General features: G+C 39.1%; 2 protein-coding genes across 2 annotated transcripts; one reads left to right on the forward strand and one right to left on the reverse strand.

Annotated features, from left to right (window-relative positions):
* The first annotated feature begins 1,260 nt into the window (after nucleotides 1–1,260).
* LOC135647688 (uncharacterized) lies at nucleotides 1,261–5,771 on the forward strand. The gene is made up of 6 exons (XM_065165715.1): nucleotides 1,261–1,649; nucleotides 2,316–2,600; nucleotides 3,251–3,424; nucleotides 3,502–3,608; nucleotides 3,978–4,312; nucleotides 4,928–5,771. The coding sequence occupies exons 1-6, from the start codon at nucleotides 1,476–1,478 to the stop codon at nucleotides 5,482–5,484; spliced, it is 1,632 nt and encodes a 543-aa protein (XP_065021787.1). The 5' UTR covers nucleotides 1,261–1,475; the 3' UTR covers nucleotides 5,485–5,771.
* Nucleotides 5,772–7,530: 1,759 nt separating this feature from the next.
* Nucleotides 7,531–20,807, reverse strand: LOC135647704 (enhancer of rudimentary homolog). Its single transcript, XM_065165716.1, has 5 exons — nucleotides 20,727–20,807; nucleotides 19,221–19,300; nucleotides 8,942–9,035; nucleotides 7,876–7,996; nucleotides 7,531–7,793 (listed from the first exon to the last, which is right to left on the reverse strand). The coding sequence occupies exons 2-5, from the start codon at nucleotides 19,242–19,244 to the stop codon at nucleotides 7,700–7,702; spliced, it is 333 nt and encodes a 110-aa protein (XP_065021788.1). The 5' UTR covers nucleotides 19,245–19,300; nucleotides 20,727–20,807; the 3' UTR covers nucleotides 7,531–7,699.
* Between the last annotated feature and the right edge of the window lie 327 nt (nucleotides 20,808–21,134).

Raw genomic sequence — 21,134 nt, forward strand, 5'->3', positions numbered from 1 at the left:
CATCTTTATAGTTACGAAAGTAAAACATTTAATCTCATTTATCCTCGTACCGTCGATTCGATGGAAGATACCGGACGTGCTATCAGTGCAAAAATGACGCTAAAAAGAGAGACAACTTCACTATCGTTCCTCATGCTTTGTCTTCTCCTCTGACTTCACTATCCTCCCAAACGGTCTACCCAACGATGGTGTTGATGGTGATCATCATCTCCCCTATACCGACCTTATGTGAAGTCGAAGACGTTAGGTAAGATAACGAAGCAAGAAAAATAGGATGATGTAGGAGATGATAATCACTACCAACACCGTTATTAAGTAGGTTGTTCATGAGAATAGCAAAGTAAGAGAAACGAAACAATACAAGATATGCAGATTGCTATCGACATCACCGTTAGGTAGGTCGTCTGAGAGAGCAGCGAAACTAGAGAGAAAGATGAAGTCGGAGGGAGGATAGTGAAGCCTTCACAGAAGTTATCCTTCTGTTAAGTTAATATCTTTTGGACGATGAAAATAGTAAAATTATCTTTTTAGCATCATTTTTACACATGATATCTTATGTTAGTGGAATCAATCGCGCGAGGAGAAATGATATTAAATATTTTACTTTTGTAACTATACAGATGTCAATATAATTTTTAAAAATATAAAGATAATGATACTAACGATAACTAATTATAAGATATAATATGTAATTAGCTCCACTAATTAATTTGAGATTAAATGATAGCCCACGCATTAGTCATATTAGTCGAATCAAATACTGAAAGTTCTACCGTATAATTGAACTTAGAGATTTGTGAACTTAGGATTAATGTGTTTTTAAGAAGATTAGTTCTTCCATATAGTGATAATGGTTTGCGAGTTAACTTACTATTAAATGATATCAGGTTTCACCAAATGAGGAGGCTAAATCATACCTTACTATTTATTATATATCCCTGCAAATAGGCTGTTTGTAAGTTTTAGTATATATCACTTCACATACTAAAATACTCGCACATATAATATCATTCCGTTGATTCGAATTTAGCATCATATTGATTTCTAGAATATTAATATAAATTCGAGTTGTAAGTAATAAACATAATCATAAATTTGTTTATTTATTTTTTTTGCCGGTCGAAATAATAAGGGGAGTCGATAGGGGTATAATTGTACTTCGACAAGACTCCGAACACACGTGCGCGGCTACCCCGCGGCACGTGTACGGCCGCCCGATACGGACGAGGCCCCGCTCCTAAATGTTAACGTGTCTGTATCCCCAAAGTCGGAGAAGGACGAAGTGACCTCGGGAAGTCCTCCGAATCCTCTCCGCCCTCCTCGCCAAATCCGGATTCGGGCTCCAACCCCTAGTTTTGCGATTAGACCTTTTGGTTCGTCGGAATCTAGAGTGGAGGAGGCTGACAGCGTGGAGAGGTTGCGGGGATCTGCGATCTAGGGCTTTCGGGCGGCCTTTCCCTTTGCTGGATTATTTGATGGTTCAGTTGAGGAGTTACGAGAAGCTGCGGCCGGATTCGGGGCTGCCGATTACGAAGCCGACGCCGGCGCCTGCGGCGGCCGGGGTGAAGTTGGAGATTGAGGACCAGTTGGAGGACGAACATGGGCCGCTCGACAAGAGGCCCAAGATGGACACCTCTCCGCTCCAGCCGGTGGATCTATCTTGTTCTTTTTCTTTTCTTGTTTCAAGCGAAAGCCTCATTATTTCGCATTCTCTGGCTTTGATTGCAGATGATTCTCGAGTAATTCCAAAAAATAGTTTGATCTGATTTATATGTCTTCTAGGTTGGTTAATGTCGGGATACATGGTGGATGTGTTTTAAGAAAGATGTGTCTACAGTTCAAACAGTTAGAAAAAAAGTCATCTTTTTTTTCTTTTTGTTTTGCATTTTTGGAATCTTGAAGAACCAGATAACTATTGAAACTTTGGCAGTTCTGTGAGAGGCTTCCATCTTTTACATCTTTTATATTGCATTTCTGTTGAATTATTGGTGATTGGCTGAAAAGTTTCGTCATTTTGTCTTCCCTGGAACAAACGGTTAAGTGTTGAACTTGTGAGGCCGATGCTCCTTTTTCATGATAAAAGAATAATGTCGAGCTTTGAGAATCAAGCTTTTTTATGGAGAATGTTTGTTTTGCGTTCTCCCTTATTCTTCTTAATATGCTGAATGTGATTTCAGCCACGCGAGTCACAAGTGAGCTTGGATGTTCTGTCCTGGGAAATTTGTTATGCTTTCTTATTTCCAAAATCTGTTTGTCAAGACACATGTATTATCTAGTTTTGGAAAATTATTTACTAAGTTGGTGTCTTATTGCAGTGGGGAATTGGTGGAAGTATGCCTCCAACAGAGCTCATTCAAAACAATCTGCTAAATGAGCCTAGCCCATTGGGTCTTCACCTGCGGAAGAGTCCATCGCTGCTGGACTTAATTCAGATGAGGTTGTCCCAAGCAAGTGCGAGTGTGAAGTCATCTGTCATGAGGAATGAGAGCTTAGAGGATGTGAAAAATGAAGATTTTAAGTCTACTGGTGCTTTAGCCAACATTGAGAAGATGAAAGCATCAAACTTTCCAGCTTCCCTTTTAAGGATTGGAACGTGGGAGGTAATTCATTTGTTTCCTTTGGAATCTTGTTATTTTCTTTGCTCTTAACTTAGTGAACGAAAATTAAAGAAATACTGCACTAATTTATTTATTTATTTTTCGAATCTTTTTATTTTCTTTGTTCGTAACTTAGTGAATGAAAAATAAAGAATAATGCACTTAGCATCATATGATTACTTTGGAGTTTGGTAAGTTTTTTTTTCCCACTTCCTTAGCCGAATCCAGTCACACAGATATTACTTTTGTTTTCTGTGGATGGTAGTTATTATAAATCTGAAATCTAACCGTGCATGATTGCAGCAATTTTCTGGTGATGGTTTCTTGAGTTCTGTGCAATTAGTTCAGAACTGTAGAATCTGAAGGAGCACCTCTTTCCTTCTTTTCGACATCTAACATGCTAGAGGATTTAGCTGCGTCTTGCCTGTGTTGGGAAGCCACAGGCATGGCTTTCCAATCTATGAAGGAGAGTTGTTGTCCATTTCCATGCAATTATAAGCATGACTACTATATATTATATTACTGGCTTAATTTGCAGCATACAGCATGTTGTATTTTTGTTTGCTATTTTTTAGAGGATGGGCAATTTGTTGACTCTGTGGTTTTCGGGTTGGTGGAATTAGAAATGATTAATCTATTTCCTTTTACTATAGTATGCATCAAGGTATGAAGGAGATTTAGTAGCCAAGTGCTACTTTGCAAAGAGGAAGCTTGTCTGGGAGATTCTTGAAGGTGGTCTTAAGAGCAAGATTGAGGTCCAGTGGTCAGATATCACAGCCCTTAAGGCAACTTGTCCAGAGCATGGTCCAGGGACTTTGGATTTAGTGGTAACATTATTTTGGTGTCAGTAAATTAGTGTTAGTAAATTTCATTGATTTTCTAAGATTTTATATCTTTTGTGCAGTTGGCTAGGCAGCCTCTTTTCTTTAGGGAGACTAATCCACAGCCTAGAAAGCATACACTGTGGCAGGCTACTTCAGATTTCACTGACGGGCAAGCAAGCAAACACAGGTAAATGAGATATTCTTTGTGCTGGTTAATTGATTGTGATCGGGACTTTACTGTTGCTACAGTAACTGGGAACACAATTTAATTTCACGGTTTAATTTGTTCCCTTTCTTGAATGTTCCTGCGTTTAGAAATCAATTTCGAAGTTTAATGATGCCTTTTTCTGTCTGCTTATGGATTTGGTCAAATTGGTCACAAGTGGGATTTTACTTTCCCTATCGTGATTATATATCAATCTTATGCATCGTGGTGTACATGCCAATTAATCAGTAAATTGGAAGCGAGCTTGCAATTTGAGGTTCTTTGGGAATTTTGCTTCTTTTTTTTTTATTGGTCTACACTAATAGCAAGTTCTGATATACTTGTATTCAGGAGGCATTTTCTGCAATGTCCGCAAGGTTTATTAAACAAGCATTTTGAGAAGCTTATCCAATGTGATCCACGATTATATGCACTAAGTCAAGAACTTGATATCATTTTGAAAAGCCCATTTTTTGAACCAAAGATCTCTATGTTTGAGGACCCAGATGAATATAAGTGCCACCCATTTGATAAGCTGAAGGATGAATATGGATCTGCAATTCAAAATTTTCAAGATTCTGCATTGGCTTGTGCTGGCACATCAATTTCTGCCAAGAGTGAAATCAGAGAATCTACTGGTGCATTATCTGATATTTCTATCGGCAAAATCCACTCACCAAGCTCAGGTAGCTCCGCATCCCAATTCTATAATAGTTTATCTGTGTTATGATAATTTAAGAAAATAAATATGTTGCACTTTCTACTTTATTAAGTGTTTGCCGTTGTTACTTACCAATGAAAACTTAGTTGAAGCACATTGTTCCTTTAGTTACCAGTAGGCTTCTCCATTTTTACGAGGCACAATTTTTCTGCTTATCTTGTTTGGTTCTTTTGGATGATATCTAGCATTTGTTGTTTGAACCCCAAAGAAAGAAAAATACACACTAAATTTTACTTGAAATAAGATAAATCTGAAGTCAGCATTCTGACCCATGTGTTCCAACATTAGTACTAACCTTTTCTTTGGCATAGTACAATATTTTGCATGTAGTGAGGACATCTAAATTGTCTCTTTATCATTCTTTGGATCTTTAGATGTTTCTCTATGTTAATTTATCAAATCTTCTGTGCTTCTATATTTATTCCTATATAGTTCATATTACTAGCTTCTTATTTACTAGGAAATGATACTTGCTAGTACTCATTTGGATTTTGGAGTGTCTAAACCCCATCTCTGACTGCAATGCAATATATTGTTTGCAAATTTGTATTGTTTTATGATCTTCTACTTTGTGTTTCAGTGATGGATCATATTTCAGTGGAAACTGACGAGAGAAAGAACCATAACTGCTGGGATGAGTTAAAGTACCCTGGACTCAAGCCTTCGATGTCCATTAGTGACTTTGTAAGTCAAATAGAAAATTGCATTTCGGAGCAAATCAGTTCGGGGAATCCACAATTACCTGGTACTATACCCGACAAGAAAATGTTGGAAGAGTTGGCTCAATGCCTCTTCAGCGATTCCCAGATGCCCACCTCTGATGAAAAAACTGTCATGACGAAGGTAAACTCGTTTTGCTGTCTTCTTCAGAAGGATGCTGCCTCAGTCCAAAGCCATCAGATGAATGCTGGTGGCACTTCAGCTGATGATAGTGGCTCCCAGGATGGTGTGTCAGAGAAGCACACACATTCTCTTGAAGATGAGTTCGACAATACCTCAGGTCTCAAGACACTGGCAAACATCTCGAGGAAAGATTCGTTCGGGGAGCTGCTGATGCATCTCCCTCGTGTCGCCTCATTGCCTCAGTTCTTGTTCAATATCACAGAAGATGAAGAAGATAGCTGTCCATCAAACTGACTTTCTCCCAGATGAACATTTAGACTGTATCTTTCCCTCTTTTTCTGTATAGAAATGGTATAAGTAAATATTAGGGTTTCAGAAGTTGATAACAGGATGAAGTTCCATCAATGTATATGTGCTTTCATGAAGTGTATGTATATGTGTATTTGGTCATGTTGCTGGATAAGCTGTGTTGGAAGCCCAAACTTTGGTGATACTATTGGCCAAACCGGCTGAAGAATTGTACTCAGTCACCTTTGTCAGACTTCAATCGTACTTTTCAATGTAGGCCTCATTTTTCTTCATCTTCAAGAAATGCTCATTACACAAAGTTCATAGTGCCACATGCTGCAAGGATGCCTCCTTGTTTCTGTGCCTCCGTGAATGCTATGGAAAATTTCTTGATTATTAGGCCGTGCTCGCAGAACGAAGAACTTAAAAATAGTTAATGAGGATGTTCATATAAAGTTGGCAGAGATTTGTACATAGAAAAATTCTTAAAGATAGATATTGATTTTATAGTAGTTTGCACGGTTTTCTAAACATAATTGGCAAAAGTTCTCTTCACAATTTATATATGTTTTATAAATAGCAAGCAATTTATGCGTCATAAGGAAATATATACATGGGCAGATTTCCTTAAAAAAAAAAAATGAAGTTTTCATTTTCTCTGAGAATGTTACCTTTTTATTTTATTGTTGACTAAGGTCTTTTATATTTTAAAAGATAAGATTATCTTTCATCTTGTCATGATTGTCTTTGCCTCATCGTGCTATGGGTTATTGTGGCTGTTCCATCGTCTTTTAGGAATCACCCCCATAGTGACGTTGCTATATCGACCTTTACTCCGTTTTGTCACAACGAAAACCCTCACTGTGATGGGTAATTGCCCCCGAGTCATTTCTCCCTTGATTTCTTCAATGAAGGTATGAATGACAAGGTAGAATCAATCACGACAAGGAATCACCCTCATAGTGACGTCGCTATATCGACCTTTACTTCGTTTTGTCACGACGAAACCCTCGCTGTGATGGCTAATTGCCCTTGAGTCATTCATCTCTTGATTTCTTGAACGAAGGTATGAATGACAAGGTAGAATCAATCACGATAAGGAATCACCCTCATAGTAACGTCGCTATATCGACCTTTACTCCGTTTTGTTACAACGAAAACCCTCGTTGTGATGGGTAATTGCTCCCGAGTCATTCCTCCCTTGATTTCTTTAACGAAGATATGAATGACAAGGTAGAATCAATTACAACAAGAAATCACCCTCATAGTGACGTCGCTATATCGACCTTTACTCTGTTTTATCATGACGAAAGCCCTTGCTGTGATGGGTAATTGCCCCCGAGTCATTCCTCTCTTGATTTCTTCAATGATGGTATGAACGACAAGATAGAATCAATCAGAACGAGGGAGGTCCCAATCATGTTATGAAGCCTATAGCACACCCGTTGCTTATTTTGTAACAGTAAATTAGTGAGCTTCATAATGAGATTCCGCAGCATGATAAAATATTTATTTCTATTTTTTTTATTATAGTTCAGCTTGGCTGGCTGGCTGGATGGTTGATTCCCTACGTTTGACTGCGCCACCACGTTTCGTTTTGTTGAAGTACCCTATTTCTATGCATGGCATCATAAATCAATCATACATGCAACCTTATTTTGCTTGCTAAAAATTTATTTATTTGAACAAGGTGTTTCATTGTGGACATGCTTTGTGTTAGAAGAATTTTATCAAAATAATAATAATTTATGAGCACTTACACTTGCTCATTGTTAGGAAATGCTTAATAATGAGTACAATTATATAAAGGGCCATATGACCATTTCACTTGCTCAGAGTTTATTTGCTAGATCAAAATGCATGATCCTGGTGCTTTAGTAAAGAATACTATTCACATTTCAAGCATGACAAAAAGAATTGAAGATTACAACCATCAAAACAACAGAAGCCATAGGCTATACCATCATCTGCTAACCACTCAAAAAGAGAAAAAAACAATGAAAACTTCTATCTTCCTTCAAAAAGAGAACTCCAAGAAAAATTTAAGACACATTTTCCGCATATCAACAGCAAACCACATTAAGCAGAGGAGCAAAAAGCTCAGGTAGCATAGTGTGTCTCAGTTTAACAACAAAACTCTTCACTGATATATGATACATTCCATTTTAGACACAATAAATGTAGTTTTACACACCATTGATCCTATATCTTCTAGAGGGATTTATTGTGAAGCCAATCTCTTAAGGTGCTGGAACATCCGATGTTTGATCCACAGCCGATCGTATGGTAGATAAGCCTGAATTGAGTGGTCAAAGCTGCAAGCAGAAAACAAAAGGCACAGTTGATTAAGTAGGTAAAATAAAATGAGTGAAGCAGGAAAGTGTAAATGATACACACATCAACGCGCTAAGGTCTGCCAGGCCATCGATGAAATTATAAAGATCAGAAATGTCATAAGTGATGTTTTGGATGGTTGGATTTATTTCCTTCAGTTTTCTTTCGTACAACCCACAGATCCCTGTGAATGAGAAATAAGGTGGGTGAAACACTTGAGACTTCAATCTTCATTAAGAACAAAAGCCAAGTCATTAGGAAACAACAAGAGGTGGAATGACTACCAACTAGGCCATCAGGAAGAAAGCATATAACCAAGGCATTAATTAGGGCATGCTACAAAACTTATCTTGAGACGTAGATGTTACTATCATCCTAAGAACTGTGTCCTCGCTATATAAAGAATTTCAACCAAATTAAAATACATCAGTATCTGAAAGAACCAAGGAAACATTTTCAATGACTTCCTTACAAATTGCATTGACTTAATATAACTACCATGTTGTTTTAAATTTTAACCAGCTTGCTGTGATAATTAAATAATTGTTTCCCCAATAGTAACTTGAAACTGAAGCCAATTGCAGTTCAAAGAACAAAAATTATCCCAACTTCTATGGATGGGCGATAATAACCCTCACTCGAATCCATATATCTGCAATGTGCTGCAACAAGGATTCAACACAAGGATATCAACCATTTTTTAATTACATAAATTTGATACATTTTTTGAAATAAAATAAACCAAAACAAACTTAATAACTTGAAAAGACATTGCAAACTGTTCCTGACAATTTCTGATGGATAGTGAAAGAAATTAAGAATTATCTGGCAGGATGAATTTACATAAATTATGTGCATATAAATTTCATGAATTCCTACGTAAATCATGCATATTTCATGAATTGAACAAGTGTTATAACCTCATTACATGTCAATTTCCATTTTATAAATATATTAACCACTGAATCCAAGTGAAGGTGAAATCATTAATTTCCTATGAATAACAATGACATGAAAATTTAAGAACTCTCTGAAATAAACAGAATATCACAGATAAGAAATGTCCAGTGATGCAGCTTAAATGAACAATTTTGAAAATTTCAGCATCTTGAGACATAAGTGACTGTACCATCCATAGCCTGACTAATAGAACCATAATCCATGAAAGTTCTGGTTGCCCTGTTAGGAGATGATTGCATCAGAACAATGGTGTGTCTATTTGCCTGCATATTTGGCAACCACACCAACCATTATATATCCAAATATCTTCATTAGAGATTAAATTTAGTAAACTATGTAGCATAACAGACAACTGACATGAGAAGTAAGAATCCCTGTTTTGAGTTTCTGTCAAATCAATAGTTTACCGCTTATTTTCAGTTGATATATGGCTATCCTACTATCTCAATTTTGAACTCAGTTATTCAGCATACGTAAATTGGTACAGTCGGGAGAGATCTCCAACTGAAAACATCCAGCCAAACAAGTGTTGGATGATTCAGGAAAGAAAAGAAAATTAACTTAGCTCAGACATCTACATGCGGCTTCTGACATCAGCCATTGAGCTGGGCCAGTTTTTAATGATGAAGGGAAGAAGTTACATGCAGCTTGCAAGATAGGGCATTGAGCTGGCCCAGCATAATGCTTATCATTACAAATAGCATCACACATATCGGTAAGACATCGAAATAGAGTTCAAGACTTGAAACATGAATATCATGTTGATAAAATCTATTTATATGGACCAAGTAGCCCCTGCAAAAATTCATAGCTGCTATCTCTTATCAGAGATCTAATGTATGAAACCCACAGAAGTACCCCACAATATAATGTATCAATGCTTAGAATGTTCTTTTTAAGATATATGATGAAATGATTCCATATCTGAGCTTGTCTCGATGCAAAACCGCAAGGATGTCCAAGCAACAAATGCAGATCCACTGTGCAATGGCAAATTACAAATTTCTTTATGCAGTAATCTCCCAGTCAGTAGGCGTTGGTATACATTCGCACCTGTTTTTGTGAAGCTGTCAATGTAGAAAATATTTCTTCCAAATATGCATCAAGAAGCTTCCTAGCTTATCCTAAGTCTATAAACACAACTTTATATCATAGTTTGCTGACATATAGGAAATAGGAGACAATGAGAAGATACTTTTTCACAATTAAAAAGGAAGCTTTAGCAAAATAAGATAATGAGTGAATACTTGTTTGCCATTGTTGCTATGTAGAATAGCAATAATAGAAAGCAACAGAAGCTTAAGCATGTAGCCAGGCAAATATCTAGTTGCAAAATTAAATTCAGAGTATCAACATGGCAAACATCCAAATGTACTTATAGTGGCAGGCTGCTATTGTTGAATCTCGTATTTTGATGATGAAACTACTTGATATATGTTTATGATTTAATCTGCGTTTTGAGTGACGCAGGATGCTTTGATCAGGATGAGACAATTAAAGCAGGAAAATCATGTTGTGCCGGAGGAACATGTCAGAAGATTGGACGTCGGGCCGGTGGATCGGTCGACGTATCGACAGAAGGCTTCGGGCCGTGGACTCGGGCATCGGGCCAAGTAGAGCGGGTATTGTGCCAAGGATATCGGAGTTGCGGAGTCAACTGGCCGATTGGGCAATAGGCCGCAGGAGAGGACGATGCGCCGAAGAATCAGACGAAGCGTCAAGGGACCAATGACATGCCGGACAACTTGGTTAATTGCTTAGGATTAATTGTCTCGATCGAAGTTTTGTTTTAAGTGTGCAGGATTAACTACGATGAAAGATAGACAAGCAGCAGGAGTTGCGCCGGAGTCAAGTTCATGATCACGTTGGGAGTTCGAGAGTTCGACGGAAGTACGGACGGTCGTCGGAGGTTCTGCGAGAACAGATCCGAGAAGTCCAGAAGCTTGCCAAGTGAAGCTCGTCGGAACTCGCCAAGTGGATCGTCGCAAAGTCCAGGAGTTTGCCGGAAGTCCGCAGAAGCATCACCGAGGGTTCATCGGATGATCGACGGAAGTTCGCCGGAAACTCGCCGGAAGAAGCGATTGACGTACCGAAGCAAAGCTGCAGAAATTGTCTTAGATTTAATCGTAGTTAGCATGGTGATTAAGTTAGAAATGGGAGGTGATCCCATTAGCTTAATCCTGGGGCAATTGGGCCCCTGAAGAACTCAAGTTGGGTCGAATGGTTCAACCCATTCGAACCCAAGTAGCTGTGGGAGGTGCAACCGCCCAGGCAGGGAGGTGCCACCGCCCAGGCTAAGTCTCCCAGCGAGACTGGGCGGTGCAACCGCCCCAGCCAAGAGGTGCAACCGCCCAGGGCTCAGTCTCCAAGCGAGACTGGGCGGTGCAACCTCCTCTGTCGAGAGGTAGCACCGCCAGAGCTCAAGTTCCGAGCTCTGGCAGGCGATGCAACCACCGAGCTCGGTCTTCGAGCTCTAGCAGAGAGCTGCAACCTCTCTGGACAGGAGATGCACCGCCTGAGCTCGGTCTTCGAGCTCTGGCAGAATGGTGCAACCACCTCTGGCAGAGAGGTGCAACCACCTCTGGCAGAGAGGTGCAACCACCTCTGGCAGAGAAGAGAAACTTCTCTGGTCAGGAGATGCACCGCCTGAGCTCGGTCTTCGAGCTCTGGCAGGAAGGTGCAACCACCCCTGACAGAGAAGGTGGAACCGTCCGAGCTCAGTCTTCGAGCTCTGCCAGGCGGTGCCACCTCTCCAGTCGAGAGGTGCAACCGCCTGAGCTCAGACTTCGAGCTCTGCCAGGCGATGCCACCTCTCCAGTCAAGAGGTGTAACCGCCTGATCCCGGAATTCCGGGATTTGATCGTTTTGAGCTCGAAATTTGAATTGGGTTGGGGCCTATAAATACCCCACCCATTCAGCACTGAAAAGATACAGACCCACACCGAAATCTTGATCTTTTCTGTGATTCTAAGAGCTCAAAAGTGTTGTAAAGCCTTTAAGTCTCCTCCTTCTGTTCTTCAAGTTTTCAGTTGTAAAGTGAGGAGAGAAAGGTCTGTAAAGGTTGTCTCCTGAGCCTGTTAAAAGGAGAGAAACTGTAAAAGGGCAGTTTGGCCTTCGCCCATTGAAGGAAGGCCCCTAGTTGACGTCGGCAACCTCGTCGGTGGAGGAAGCCAAAAGTGGAGTAGGTCAAGGCTGATCGAACCACTCTAAATCTCTGGTTTGCGTTTATTTTTGAGCACTTTATCATTACTGCAAACCTCCTCCATTACTACTGCTCTTTGCGCTCTCACGAACAAGTTCTAAGTGCTGTTCTTCCGAATCTGCATTCAGACGTAAATTCGTATTTTCGTACATTACAGTTTACGTTTACGTTTGATTCTGCAGAACTGTCTTCCGTGCTTTTACGAAAGAGTTTCTTTGCAGTTTACACTTACATTTTGATCCTATTGATAACTGCAAACTGTCCTCTACAATTTTACGAACGAGTTTCAACATTTAGACGTAAAACTGCATTTAGACGTAAATCGGCTTTCCTCTCACAATCATCAGTTCTCAGTTCACGTTTACGTCTTGATTTCAACTGCATACTGCCTTCTGCGAGTATACAAACGAGTTTCAAAGTTTAGACGTAAATCTGCGTTTAGACGTAAATCTGCGTTTAGACGTAAAACTGCGTTTAGACGTAAATCTGAGTTTAGACGTAAACTGCGCTTAGACGCAAAACTGCGCTTAGACGCAAACTGTGTTTAGACGCAAACTGCGCTTAGACGCAAACTGCGCTTAGACGCAAACTGTGTTTAGACGCAAACTGCGCTTAGACGCAATCTGCGCTTAGACGCAAACTGCACTTAGATACAAACTGAGAATTAGCTTTTGCATCATAATAGCTTTTATTGAACGAACGCAGCTTTTGGTTTTTAATCGCTGTAAGATTTCCGCTGCACTAATTCACCCCCCCCCTCTTAGTGCTCTCGATCCTAACAATTGGTATCAGAGCAGGGTATTTCTCATTTCGGATTTACACCCGAGAGAAATGGCTCTTCAAGAGGGCTTTTCGGTCTTTCGTCCACCGTTCTTTAACGGATTGGACTATACTTATTGGAAAACTCGAATGAGAGTTTTCTTGATTTCTCTAAATCTGGATTTATGGAATATCGTTGAAAACAGCTTTCAACTTCCCTCTAAACCGACGAACGAATGGTCGGATTTGGAGAAGAAGTATTTTTCTTTAAACGCAAAGACTATGAATGCCTTATTTTGCGCTTTGGACAAAAATGAGTTCAATCGGGTTTCGTTGTGCGAAACGGCTTTCGATATTTGGCGCACTCTTGAAATCACGCACGAGGGAACTAGTAGAGTCAAAGACTCGAAAGTTAATATTTTACTGCATGATTTCGAGCTTTTTCATATGAAACCAAGCGAAACCGTTGTTGACATGTACACCCGTTTTACGGATGTCGTCAATGGTTTAAAATCACTTGGTAAAAGCTTTTCGGATTTTGAACTCGTTAACAAAGTTTTGCGCTCACTTTCTAAAACTTGGGATTCAAAAGTAACTGCTATTCAAGAAGCTAAAAACCTAAACAACTTACCACTTGAAGAACTAATTGGTTCATTGATGACATATGAAATGGTGCACAATGCACATGATGAACATGTTGAACTCTGGACAAATGAATGCCACTTGAGCGATGACTCAAGTGATGAGGACAATGATGAACAAAACAACCTTCCAAAGAACAGGAAGGATTTGGGACATAGAACATTTGAAGACCACTCGAGCATAAGCTCAAGTGATGGTGAACTTAAACTACAAATGAAACGAAAATTAAAAAGCAAAAAGAATCGAACTACTTGCTTTAAACGCAAGAAGAAGAACAAAAATTGGGATGAATCGAGCTCCTCCGAAGAAGAGAAAGTCAACAAAAGCAAGGCGGCAAACTACGCCTTAACAGCCTACAATGATGAGGTAATCGAAATCCCCCTAATTTATTTTGAAATTACTTGATGCTTTCATGATATATTTTCTTTTTTAGTTTAGAATTAATTTTCTTGAAAATTACATGTTTAAAAATAAAAATACAAAATTTATGATCATGCTGATAATTTCGAAAATGATAATATTGCATATTTTATGATAAACAAACAAAATGATTTTGATCATGGTTAAGAAGTAATAATGTGTATCATGTTTGATTAACATTGTTGAATGAAATCACGTTTGATTTAAAGTAATGCATAAAGATGTAATATTAAATGGTTATTAACAATTTTATGCATGTGATTTTAAGTTATCCATGATCATGAGCTTGTTTGATCTTCTTGATTTAATTTCAAGATCTATAGCAAAAATCGTGTCTGAATATATGAAAGTGTTAATTTCATTTTCGGATTCACTTAACAATTGGTATCCTAACAATCAGGATTTTCTCGTACACTTATGAAAAATATTTTTCTAAAATGGATTTGAGGAAATGATTCATGCTTATAAATTCCATCTTGAAATATGAATGATAGTGTTTTTGCTTGCAAAGATTTGTTTCACATTCATATCTCCTATGATTCATGTGCAGAAAAAGAATTTATAAATCATAATACAATGAGATTTCCTATGCAAAAATAAAGTGCTTTTGTGATTCTTTGCTAAAGAGAATAATTATTAAAATCATGATCTTGATAATTATAACATGAAGCTCTTTATAAATCAAGATCGTTCATTATGCTCCCTACATTTATCAAAAAGGAGTTCTTCAAATGAAATGCAATTCAATGAAGTGTCATATTGATATCTTGAAACTTGGAATATTTTAAAATGTGATCTTGATAAGAATGTTTCAAGTTGCTCTTTGTACTATATCTTTTCGAATGAATCATGAGCCTTGATATCATATATTTCATAATACAAGATTTCTTTGCCTTATGTCTTGAACTTTCATTCTTATCTTAATTTGGCATATAAAGACTAAGGCATGCTTAGATAAAAAAAAAAAAAAAAGAATCTCTTAAAAAATGCTTTTCCTATCTGATCGAGATTAATGATTTCATGATATTTTGTGAATCTCGAAATTAATTTTAATGACTAGATTATGAATTTCAAGTTAATGATTTGATTTGAATAAGTTTTATCTAAATCATAATCTTGATCTTGCAAAATTGAAGTCACAAATAATATCTTGTGGTATTCATAAATTAATACTCACAATATGAAAGCATTGATATTCATGACTTGAATTGGATTGAAACATTGTATGCTTAAATTAATCATTCTCCTATGTTTCAAAAATTCCTTAAATGCCTTATGTGATGATTGAAAACTAACTTGATTTATGATGAATCATGAATCATGACTTGATCTATGATGTAAATGCCTTGAAATAATTGAAATATTTAACACTTTTATGCTCTTCCCCCTACCTTCTTCTTGTTTTCAATGATAAAATGGGGAGAAGTTTTGATCATGCATGGTAGGATATAATTTGACAAAATTGATACCATCATGATATGAAACATTTATGATGTGCAATTATGCATGCAATACTTGCTTTCTAATTATGATGTGATGTATTGCATATGATGTAAATCATGATCTAAAATGCTATGAGTGCCAAGTTACACATTTTGAGAAGAAATTGCTATATTGAAACATTAATGTAATTATGAATGGTGATATGATATCATGCATGTAATACTTCAACTTATGATAATGATGCATGGAATGATAAAATATTCATGATGAAAAATTGTCTTGACATTCATAACTTGATTATTCATCCTTTGTCATGATTTTGAAATCGTTGTAAAAGGAAAAAAGAAGTACAAAACTGTATTCTCTCTTCCTTTTTTACAATGACAAAGGGGGAGATAGCTAGCTTGTACAAGTCAAGAAGATGCAAAAACTTGACTGCTTGCTTGCCTATCTTAAGTAGCAAAGATTGCTAACTTGCTCATTTCAAGAAGAAAAATTGTCTTCTTGAACATCACTATCTTGAATATCTTAGTTGAAGCAAAACTTGCAATTTGCACAATTGCAATAGGAAGCAAGAATCATGAGCTTACACAAGAAAGCTATCTTGTATTTGCTTTCGAAATTTTTGCTAGCTTATATATTGTGAAACTTGTATATCATAAAAATTGCTAGCTTGTTGGTCTAAAGAGAAGCAAAAAGTTGCTATCTCAAAAGAGGCAAAAATGCTAACTTGCGCATCTAGCAAAGTGAGCAAAATTTTCAAGAAGCAAGAGTTGCCTTCTTGAACATCTCTAATTTGCTAGCTTACATGATGTAGAACTTGCTATCTTATATGCTATAAAACTTGCATATCTAAAACTTGATAGCATGAATGTTCTAAGCATGATGAAATACTTGCTAAATCTTCTAGCTCCAAAGATTGCATTATGATAAAACTTGATACTATGTCTTTCATGCAATGAATTGAACCAATATCACAAACACTTGATTGTGGTACTTCTCCTTTTTGTTGATGACAAAGGGGGAGAAGTATGTTGATGACATGACATGTGATGCATAAGTTTATGCATATGTTCATGTTGACGTGTTGCAAGTATTCATGATGAATATTGCAATGACTTGAATTCAGGTTGAATTCAAGGTTCTATCAATATGGCATATTGATAGGGGGAGTTTGTTTAAACTCCGGGAGTTAAGTTTAACTCCGTCATCAAGTGGTTGTCATCATCAAAAAGGGGGAGATTGTTGAATCTCGTATTTTGATGATGAAACTACTTGATATATGTTTATGATTTAATCTGCGTTTTGAGTGACGCAGGATGCTTTGATCAGGATGAGACAATTAAAGCAGGAAAATCATGTTGTGCCGGAGGAACATGTCAGAAGATTGGACGTCGGGCCGGTGGATCGGTCGACGTATCGACAGAAGGCTTCGGGCCGTGGACTCGGGCATCGGGCCAAGTAGAGCGAGTATTGTGCCAAGGATATCGGAGTTGCGGAGTCAACTGGCCGATTGGGCAATAGGCCGCAGGAGAGGACGATGCGCCGAAGAATCAGACGAAGCGTCGAGGGACCAATGACATGCCGGACAACTTGGTTAATTGCTTAGGATTAATTGTCTCGATCGAAGTTTTGTTTTAAGTGTGCAGGATTAACTACGATGAAAGATAGACAAGCAGCAGGAGTTGCGCCGGAGTCAAGTTCATGATCACGTTGGGAGTTCGAGAGTTCGACGGAAGTACGGACGGTCGTCGGAGGTTCTGCGAGAACAGATCCGAGAAGTCCAGAAGCTTGCCAAGTGAAGCTCGTCGGAACTCGCCAAGTGGATCGTCGCAAAGTCCAGGAGTTTGCCGGAAGTCCGCAGAAGCATCACCGAGGGTTCATCGGATGATCGACGGAAGTTCGCCGGAAACTCGCCGGAAGAAGCGATTGACGTACCGAAGCAAAGCTGCAGAAATTGTCTTAGATTTAATCGTAGTTAGCATGGTGATTAAGTTAGAAATGGGAGGTGATCCCATTAGCTTAATCCTGGGGCAATTGGGCCCCTGAAGAACTCAAGTTGGGTCGAATGGTTCAACCCATTCGAACCCAAGTAGCTGTGGGAGGTGCAACCGCCCAGGAAGGGAGGTGCCACCGCCCAGGCTAAGTCTCCCAGCGAGACTGGGCGGTGCAACCGCCCCAGCCAAGAGGTGCAACCGCCCAGGGCTCAGTCTCCAAGCGAGACTGGGCGGTGCAACCTCCTCTGTCGAGAGGTAGCACCGCCAGAGCTCAAGTTCCGAGCTCTGGCAGGCGATGCAACCACCGAGCTCGGTCTTCGAGCTCTAGCAGAGAGCTGCAACCTCTCTGGACAGGAGATGCACCGCCTGAGCTCGGTCTTCGAGCTCTGGCAGAATGGTGCAACCACCTCTGGCAGAGAGGTGCAACCACCTCTGGCAGAGAGGTGCAACCACCTCTGGCAGAGAAGAGAAACTTCTCTGGTCAGGAGATGCACCGCCTGAGCTCGGTCTTCGAGCTCTGGCAGGAAGGTGCAACCACCCCTGACAGAGAAGGTGGAACCGTCCGAGCTCAGTCTTCGAGCTCTGCCAGGCGGTGCCACCTCTCCAGTCGAGAGGTGCAACCGCCTGAGCTCAGACTTCGAGCTCTGCCAGGCGGTGCCACCTCTCCAGTCAAGAGGTGTAACCGCCTGATCCCGGAATTCCGGGATTTGATCGTTTTGAGCTCGAAATTTGAATTGGGTTGGGGCCTATAAATACCCCACCCATTCAGCACTGAAAAGATACAGACCCACACCGAAATCTTGATCTTTTCTGTGATTCTAAGAGCTCAAAAGTGTTGTAAAGCCTTTAAGTCTCCTCCTTCTGTTCTTCAAGTTTTCAGTTGTAAAGTGAGGAGAGAAAGGTCTGTAAAGGTTGTCTCCTGAGCCTGTTAAAAGGAGAGAAACTGTAAAAGGGCAGTTTGGCCTTCGCCCATTGAAGGAAGGCCCCTAGTTGACGTCGGCAACCTCGTCGGTGGAGGAAGCCAAAAGTGGAGTAGGTCAAGGCTGATCGAACCACTCTAAATCTCTGGTTTGCGTTTATTTTTGAGCACTTTATCATTACTGCAAACCTCCTCCATTACTACTGCTCTTTGCGCTCTCACGAACAAGTTCTAAGTGCTGTTCTTCCGAATCTGCATTCAGACGTAAATTCGTATTTTCGTACATTACAGTTTACGTTTACGTTTGATTCTGCAGAACTGTCTTCCGTGCTTTTACGAAAGAGTTTCTTTGCAGTTTACACTTACATTTTGATCCTATTGATAACTGCAAACTGTCCTCTACAATTTTACGAACGAGTTTCAACATTTAGACGTAAAACTGCATTTAGACGTAAATCGGCTTTCCTCTCACAATCATCAGTTCTCAGTTCACGTTTACGTCTTGATTTCAACTGCATACTGCCTTCTGCGAGTATACAAACGAGTTTCAAAGTTTAGACGTAAATCTGCGTTTAGACGTAAATCTGCGTTTAGACGTAAAACTGCGTTTAGACGTAAATCTGAGTTTAGACGTAAACTGCGCTTAGACGCAAAACTGCGCTTAGACGCAAACTGTGTTTAGACGCAAACTGCGCTTAGACGCAAACTGCGCTTAGACGCAAACTGTGTTTAGACGCAAACTGCGCTTAGACGCAATCTGCGCTTAGACGCAAACTGCACTTAGATACAAACTGAGAATTAGCTTTTGCATCATAATAGCTTTTATTGAACGAACGCAGCTTTTGGTTTTTAATCGCTGTAAGATTTCCGCTGCACTAATTCACCCCCCCCCTCTTAGTGCTCTCGATCCTAACAGCTATTACAATTGCAATTCTGATATGAAAACTCATACTGCAGCTTGGGTTAAAGCTAATCAAGTAGGACTAAGTAGAGTTCTAGGTTAAGTATATTTTGGCCACCAAATTGGATAAAGCTAAGTCTACAATTAGGTCAGATTGGTCTGCACCTCAACAAGAGCCGCAACAGACATAAGTTGAGAACATTCCCAAAGCCTGCCTCCGCCTTCATGTTCAAAGCCAATCCAGCCTGTTCAAGATCGAATTGCACCATAATTGGGACTGAGCTGATTGGTCTAGTCAGTAGTTTTCATCAGAATCTTTATGTCGCACTTTAGCTAATTATAGTCCTATTTGATTCATGTTCAAGTTCAACAAAGGCATAAATTTATTATAGGAAAGCAGTAAAACTTAACAGAATAAATCAATTTAGGTTGTCTGGTGGTGTACAAAAAGATTTCAAAGGGAAATTATGTGTGTATGAAAAAATGCTGATGGCATCAAACATATTTTACTTTCTAATACATTCAATGCATGTTGTATCGGCTTCTTCTTTACATTCTATATCTAATCTTGTCTGCTACTCACTTCTCCCCCTCTGTAAACTTTCCTAATTTACAAATTGTGAGTTCTTAACTTCAGGTTACACCATATATGTAGGTCCAGCTAATCAAAAGCGCACACAAAGGTATATACTGCCAGATAAATTTATCCAAAGTTGGTTGGCGATACATAAAGTTTAGACATCTTTGGATACCAAACGAGAAAATAAACATAAAAAACAAACAAGTTTTGAAGAATACCAATAAGAAACCAAAACATATAGTATGCATGTTACAATGAAACAAAGATGATAATATCCATGTGAATTTCTTTAGTCCAAAGGATTTAAAAGGAAAATAAACAAAAAAAATTTGTTGGTCTTATTTGTTGTTAAAGTGAAATGATACAACAACAAACAAACATCTGGACATAAATATCCTTTTTATAATTTCTTGTAAAAAAATTTACATGATGAAAACAAAATGTCGACTAAACTATCAGACTAATCCTTTTCATAGTTTTTAAACACAATTTTAATGAGAAAAACAAAGCACATTCTATTAAAAAAAAAAAACATATAGCAAGTCTAACTGTTGAAAATTTCCTTTCACCCAATTAGAAGAGGTAGTGAGCTTTGAAGGTTCATCAACTAAAACCTATGAGCACTTTGATAGGGTCTACTAGCAGCAACCAGATGGAGGAAGTAGTGTCTTCCATCTTCCATAAAGAAGCTAATCTACGTAATCAATTCATTTTTATTGGCAGCAATTGGAGGGCAAATGTCAAAATCTCGTCTTTTTGGCCAATCAATAAAACTGAAGATTTATACATCAAAGTAATCCGTTTTAAAAATCACTTCACAGAATCCACGAGATCAAGCTGCTCATCATATTCCCAGACAATCTTGTTTCCTCTTTACCATCACCTCCTAAATCAGTGTCAATCGATCTTACTTTCATGCAATTCTTCTGGATCAACAAAGGAAAGAAGCTGGGGTTCAAAGATCCTCTTTTCCTCACACATCATATGGAAAAAAACGATCGAAGGTCCCCCGGAGACCTAATTTTGACTTCGAAACGACACAGTTTAACGCAAAAAGAAGCTCGACATAGCGAAAAAAGGCGGTCACTCACCATTTTCCGTCGCAGACGCGCAGAGCGAGAGAGAGAGAGAGAGAGAGAGGATTTTTCGTAAAGGTGTGATTTTTTGGGCGAGGGCTATACTAGTCCGACTTGTGGTGACCTCGCGGGACACTTTTAGGGTTTAATTGGTACCCCTTCAGTTGTCCTTGTCTGAAAGGTTTGGGCTCGACATTGCAGCCGTTCAATTAGTGGGCCCCGTCCGTGTGATTGTGCTTTGATCGGTATACATACTCTCCACTTGTCTATATCAAAACCGTCCATCACAGATGTGCCCAATCACCAACTTTGAATAGGAACCACCGTCTGATTGTGTGAACATATGATGCTGATGATGATGGAGAAGAACGACCATTCGCGTTGCAACCACGCTTTTGCGGGTCCATCGTCAGCCAACTGCTC

This window comes from Musa acuminata, chromosome BXJ1-4 (genome assembly GCF_036884655.1).
Source record: "Musa acuminata AAA Group cultivar baxijiao chromosome BXJ1-4, Cavendish_Baxijiao_AAA, whole genome shotgun sequence".
Taxonomy (NCBI): domain Eukaryota; kingdom Viridiplantae; phylum Streptophyta; class Magnoliopsida; order Zingiberales; family Musaceae; genus Musa; species Musa acuminata.

What these genes read in the sequence shown, in the direction of transcription:
- LOC135647688 (XM_065165715.1), top strand. Translation starts at nt 1,476, where the DNA reads ATGGTTCAGTTGAGGAGTTACGAGAAGCTGCGGCCGGATTCGGGGCTG. An exon ending in TAAGGATTGGAACGTGGGAG is followed by an intron (nt 2,601 to 3,250) that starts GTAATTCATTTG and finishes CTTTTACTATAG; the next exon opens with TATGCATCAAGGTATGAAGG. An exon ending in AATCCACTCACCAAGCTCAG is followed by an intron (nt 4,313 to 4,927) that starts GTAGCTCCGCAT and finishes TTTGTGTTTCAG; the next exon opens with TGATGGATCATATTTCAGTG.
- LOC135647704 (XM_065165716.1), bottom strand. Translation starts at nt 19,244, where the DNA reads ATGTCTGTTGCGGCTCTTGTTGAG. An exon ending in CTGTTGCGGCTCTTGTTGAG is followed by an intron (nt 9,036 to 19,220) that starts GTGCAGACCAAT and finishes CCAAATATGCAG; the next exon opens with GCAAATAGACACACCATTGT. An exon ending in GCAGACCTTAGCGCGTTGAT is followed by an intron (nt 7,794 to 7,875) that starts GTGTGTATCATT and finishes TTCTGCTTGCAG; the next exon opens with CTTTGACCACTCAATTCAGG.